Consider the following 5616-nt stretch of genomic DNA (forward strand, 5'->3'; position numbering starts at 1 on the left):
TCCTTGAGGAAAATGAAAAATGTATGTAAAGGTTCTTCATTCAGGGCACATACTTTTAAAATAAAGATCTTAGAATCCTTTAAGTTCTGTAAACAGTTAAGTTATGGTACTCTTCTAAATTTCTGTGACTGCTGTCTGACAACATTCCATAGATGCCAGTGTTCAACCTGGAAATAAGTTGAAAGTAATAACTAAAAATAAGAAATTAGATTAAAACAAATGTTATTGTTAATCCTTCCCTCACCCTTTGATCTAATAGGTTAAGGACATTTTGTACTTGTTCATTTTGTCTGATAATGGTTCTGAAGGCATTTACATTTTAGAATGGGGATTTAAAATATATATAAYAGCTGTTTTTTAAATAGAAAGTCTAATTATGCCCATGATTGCATTCATTTTTGATTAGTATGCATCCAAGYCCCTGCTCTCCATGTGCATTCAAGCTGAGCTGTGGTTCACTGGTGCTGGGATTTGAAGTACAAAGGAAATATTTGACAAAATGTACAGTTAGAGCAAAGCAAAAACACCCTCAAAATCCTGTGTGTACCTTCTTTTGTCTCTAAAAGGTTTTTTATTTTTTCCCTTATCCCCTTCTAGTTGCACACAGACCTGGACCCTGGCAGCAGCAAAATCAAGTATATCCTGTCGGGAGACGGAGCTGGCACCATCTTTGTGATCAACGACAAGACTGGGGACATCCACGCCATGAAGAGGCTGGACCGCGAGGAGAAGGCAGAGTACACGCTGACAGCCCAGGCGGTGGACAGGGACACCAACCAGCCCCTGGAACCTCCCTCAGAGTTCATCATTAAGGTGCAGGACATCAATGACAACCCCCCCGAGTTTGTGGAGGGTCCCTACCACGCCACGGTGCCCGAGATGTCGGTTGTAGGTAGGTATGTGCGCACACCCCGCTCTCACTGCTCCCAGCCTCSGCCCTGCCAGGAGGCCCTTGAGCTGCTGGTGAATAAGGGGGTATTTATTATGTTGTTAGCATTCATTTGCATATTTTCAAATCTTTTCTTGGCCGGAGCTTTCGTCTGCAGCACAATAGCCAAGTCCCTCAGTAGTGAGGAAATGACTAGCAGCTGTATTAATGTGTCTTTCTTTGTCCAACAACACTTTAATGGGCTAAATTTATATTTCCCTTCTGACTCTGTAGTTAGAGTATTGTTATTGAGAAGGATTTATCAAGATTTGCTCCAGCATGACGCTCTAATCCTATTGATATTTTGTTGATRTTTAATTATCTGTTTGTGTGTTTTCCTACACTTGCAGGGCATTGATACATACTTATTTGTTTTCCTCTAAGTGCAACTGTAATCAGGGAAAAAACATTGAAATGAAAAATGCCTTGTCTGGGAATTGATGGTTAGGCTCTAGAGTGGACTTAACCAATTAGCCACAGGATTTGCATGGATGATGGAAGGGAAAAGCAGGGAAAGCTGTGGAAAAAGATGGTGAAAAGGGAAATTAAGTGTGTGAAAGCAGAAAAGAGAAAGGAGAAGAACATAATCTTCTTAMTATATTTTACTTATATTTATTCATTTTGTCGGATTAGCGTGAATCTATTTCCTCGTGGATTAATATATTATAACTTTTTCTGCACAGTTTGGCCCTCGGTTTGTGTTTCTAGTGAAGGTCCTTACAGAGGCAGATGTTGGCACACTCAGGTCCCCACTCCCATGACACTCCCCAGGTGCAGCTGATCCTCAATGTCACTGCAGGAAAAGGGAAGCAAACCCACCAAACCAAGAGAATCCATTTCAGGGCAGCACAGGAATGCAGCATTAGCAACGACATCAAAACCTGGCCATGAAATAGAGAGGAAATTCTCATGTGTTTTAGTGGTAGGTTGAGGATAATGTGCTTTTCAGCGATTTGTCTGCATCTGTCAAAGCAAGGTAATTGAAGGAGTGCCAAGGCACTTTGTGAAATAAAACAGCACCCTATCACAAAGTTTCAAAAACACCATTCTCTCTTATTTCATTGAAAAGAGGYGGAATGTGAGGAGCCAGAGCCATCCTCTCACTCACAGCTCCGTGAGATGCTCCAAGGCATTGTCAAATCCGAGTGTGATGTGCTGACTGCATGGTCAGACCTGCGGCTTCATCTTTTAAATCAGCCCTTCTCCAACAGATTTTCATTTCTTCATTGCATCGAATTGCTGGTGCCAAAACTGATATGTGAGTTTTCAAGCCTGCATTTCAATTCTTTTGCTAAAACACAGCTTTTATAAGTTGAGTTACTTGGAATTATACAGCAGCACGAACGTAATATGGACCTGCTTTCAGAAGATAATTTCAGCAGGCTCTAGGTGAGCAAATGACTTCATTAAATACAATGAGAGTTAAAAAAACAAACAAAAAAAAACCCCAAAATAAAAACAAACCCCAAAAATTAAACAAATAACCCCTAACAAACCAAATCAAACAGCACCAAAACCAGCAAAAAAAACCCCAACCCAAAACAAATCAAACCAACCAAAAAAAAACCTCCCTAAAATAAACCCAAACACAAACACCACCCCCCCCAAAACCCCAAACAAACAAACAAAATAAAACCAATGTGGGAGAAGGAGGTAGGAAAACTGAATGCTGTTTTTCCTTAGGTGAATGGGATTTGTGTAGCATTCTAGGAAAATGAAAAGAAAGACACTAGCAGGAAAGGAAAAGATGGTTTCTTATCATGAAGCCTGCTATAAAAATAATTTATATCTCTGCATATTTATAATCTCTGATAAAGACATGGCTCCTMTCCAAGCAGTATTCACTGTAAAGAAGAGACCAAAAAAGCCCACAAAACCCCCAAAACTTTGACAGGAAACTAGTAAGGAGAYCAGATGAATAAAAAATCTAGTAAATTGTTAACATGAGGCTTAGAAGATGGCAAATGCAATGAGAGTAAGAGAATAAAAGAGAATAAAAGATGAAACATTAGTGAAAGAATAGGAAAGTGAAACAATGGAGAAARGGTGAAAGAGGAGGGGAAAATGTGAAGAAAGGTCATGAGAGATGAATTATAAGTTAAAACTTCATCTGGGAAAACTTTCAGGTAGAGGATTTTAGCAAAAATGATCAATGCCTGGATATGGTTTAGGGATAGAGAAAGGGCCTCCTGGAGGAAAATGTTCCACCTGTTCCTGGAGTTTGTTGGGGAAAGAGAAACAGTTCCTCACTGAGCTGCCTCTAAAATCACACAGTTCCTCATTCTTGCATGTTTTTGGGCTGCAGGGAAGGGATTTGTCCAAAGCAGCATGTTCTAGCACAAATGCAGGTCGAGATTTCCAGTAGATCATCTGAGAGGACTGGAGTTTATTACTGTAACTCAATGGTTTTGCACATTTATCCCTTAGGATCCCTGGCCCTTCCCTGTGTTTTACAATCCTGGGGTGCAGCTTTTCAAGCTGCTGCTCTGCAGAAGCACAAACATGCACTCCTGCTCTTTTGTTGAAAAACAAAACCTATTTCTCTGCTGTTGCTTCAAGACTCAGAGAATGTTTCTGGTTGCATTTCATGGGACATGGATGAGAGTAAAATCTCTGAAGTAGAGGCAGTGGACTTTGTGTCTTAATTTGTGATGGAATCAAGTGTCAAGCCTGGAAAGTGAAAGATGAGAGTGTTACCCTTCACTAATGTTGCTGTTACTATTTCCTTCTGCTTTCTCCACTCTTGACCCACAGGCAGCGCCATCAAGATTGGAAGGAAATGATTCTCTGTAAACGATTTCAAAATTTTTGAAGCTTTTTTTAGTCTTCCTGAGATTACATTAAACTCTCCATGATGTTTATAAGAAGACTCTCTCCTTTCAGAGTTCAAGGAATTTTTATTTTTTTTTCCCCCACTAGCAGTACTTCACTTCCATTATCCACTTAGTTAATTCCCCTAAAGAGATCTCCACCCACTGCCAATTTCAGCCTTGACACTGGTACAGTGCAAGCATTCCTAGGCAGTGTTCTCACCCAGGATGGAACAAAGTTCTGCTGAACCTTTTCTTTCCTCAAAACGCTTCTGTCAATTCTGCTCAGAAACAGAAGAGGAGCTCATATGCTCTCTATATATAGTGCTTATGTAATGAGGATGCAGTACAAGGCGTTTTATTTTTGGGCCTCTGGGGAAGGCAGTGCATGAAATACAGATGAAGGCTTCAACCTTTCATTGTTGGAAGGTTCTGACACAGTGAAGGTTTTCTAAGAGGGACATTAGACCTGGTCTTTTGTTCCTGGACAGAGGAGATGTGTTATAGGAATGTCGGGGGTTATTTTGCATGATTGTCTAGAATTGGGATGAAGTGTCTAGAAATGGAATTATGGGAATGGGAGAGCTGCCTTCAAACTGCCAGAGGGCAGGGCCAGATGGGAGATTGGGAAGGAATTGTTCCCTGTTTGGGTGGGCAGGCCCTGGCACAGGGTGCCCAGAGAAGCTGTGGCTGCCCCTGGATCCCTGGCAGTGCCCAAGGCCAGGCTGGACATTGGGGCTGGGAGCAGCCTGGGACAGTGGGAGCTGTCCCTGACAAGGCTGGGGTGGGATGGGATTTAAGGTCCCTTCCAACCCAAATCATGCTGGAGTTCTGTGATTCTAATAGAAGAGCCCCTTGATTGCATAAAAATGGGTTTAACCTTTTGGAAGCTGAGTTTGCATCAGCTGCACCATGGCAGGGGGTGTGCTGGGATCATCTTTAGGGTCCCTTCCATGCCATTTCTGTGATTTCATGTCCCTAAGTGCCAGCACAGGTGGGGCTGTGTGTGTGACCAGCGTGCCACAGCCATGGTTTGGTTTTGGTTCCGTGTTTCRGTGCTCTCTGGAAGATCCCGCTTTCCCGCTGACACAAAAGGGTTTTCATGGCTCTGCTCCCACTGCCTGGTGCACAGAGGATCAGAATTACCCGGAGCTCTCTCCGGGAGGAGCGCTGCTCACTTCTCAGCTGTCTCCACACAGCGCACTCCCACACGCACTCGCTGCTGGCCGCGTCACCGCGCTCACACTTATCCTGAAATCATTTCCTTCTCCCTTCGAGCAAAGACACCAGCATATTTCAGAAAAAAAAAAAATTAAAATAAAGTTTTGAGAACTAAATTGAATTTTTTTTAAAATGTAATTCCTACATCATCTACCATCGTAAGCCCTGCTCCCCAACTCCAAAAATGATGAATTTGCTTGTGAAAGCTAATAGTGAATGGAGAATATGTTCTTTGCTGAAACCATGCACTTTAATCTTTTAATTATGACATTAATTTTCTTAAAGAATTAAAGATCAAAAAGTGAAATCTATGGAATTACTTCGTTATAGCAAGCATTACATCTCACAAATAGGAAATAATTTAATTTTTTTTTCTGTAAATCTCATTTAATCACTTTTAAATGTAAAAGGGCACACTGGGGTAGAAACTCAGTTAAGACCTTAAAAAAGAAAAAAAGGATCCATCGAAGCTTCTGGGAGGAAGAACCCCAAGACTCTATTTTTTTTTCCCTTCCCATTTCTCTGTGAGCTCTGTATCTATGTCTGCAATGAAGACAGAATATTATGTAAACGAATGAGCAAGCTTAGAAGATCCATAAGGGTAATTGGAACCAGTTCTGTAACTTATTTAAAGAAAAAAAAAAAGAAAAAAAAAAA

The 5616-nt window shown here is 41.3% G+C and overlaps 1 protein-coding gene across 1 annotated transcript in view; it reads left to right on the forward strand.

Annotated features, from left to right (window-relative positions):
- The window catches only part of CDH8 (cadherin 8), a 141341-nt gene that overhangs the window by 40578 nt on the left and 95147 nt on the right, over positions 1-5616 (forward strand). Inside the window, exon 2 of the mRNA XM_057377417.1 lies at positions 598-892. Coding sequence (XP_057233400.1) covers positions 598-892 — 295 coding nt within the window. The remainder of the gene's footprint in view (positions 1-597; positions 893-5616) is intronic.

Source organism: Malurus melanocephalus, unplaced genomic scaffold, assembly GCF_030028575.1.
Source record: "Malurus melanocephalus ecotype Western Australia unplaced genomic scaffold, MMel_1.1 scaffold_312, whole genome shotgun sequence".
NCBI lineage: Eukaryota > Metazoa > Chordata > Aves > Passeriformes > Maluridae > Malurus > Malurus melanocephalus.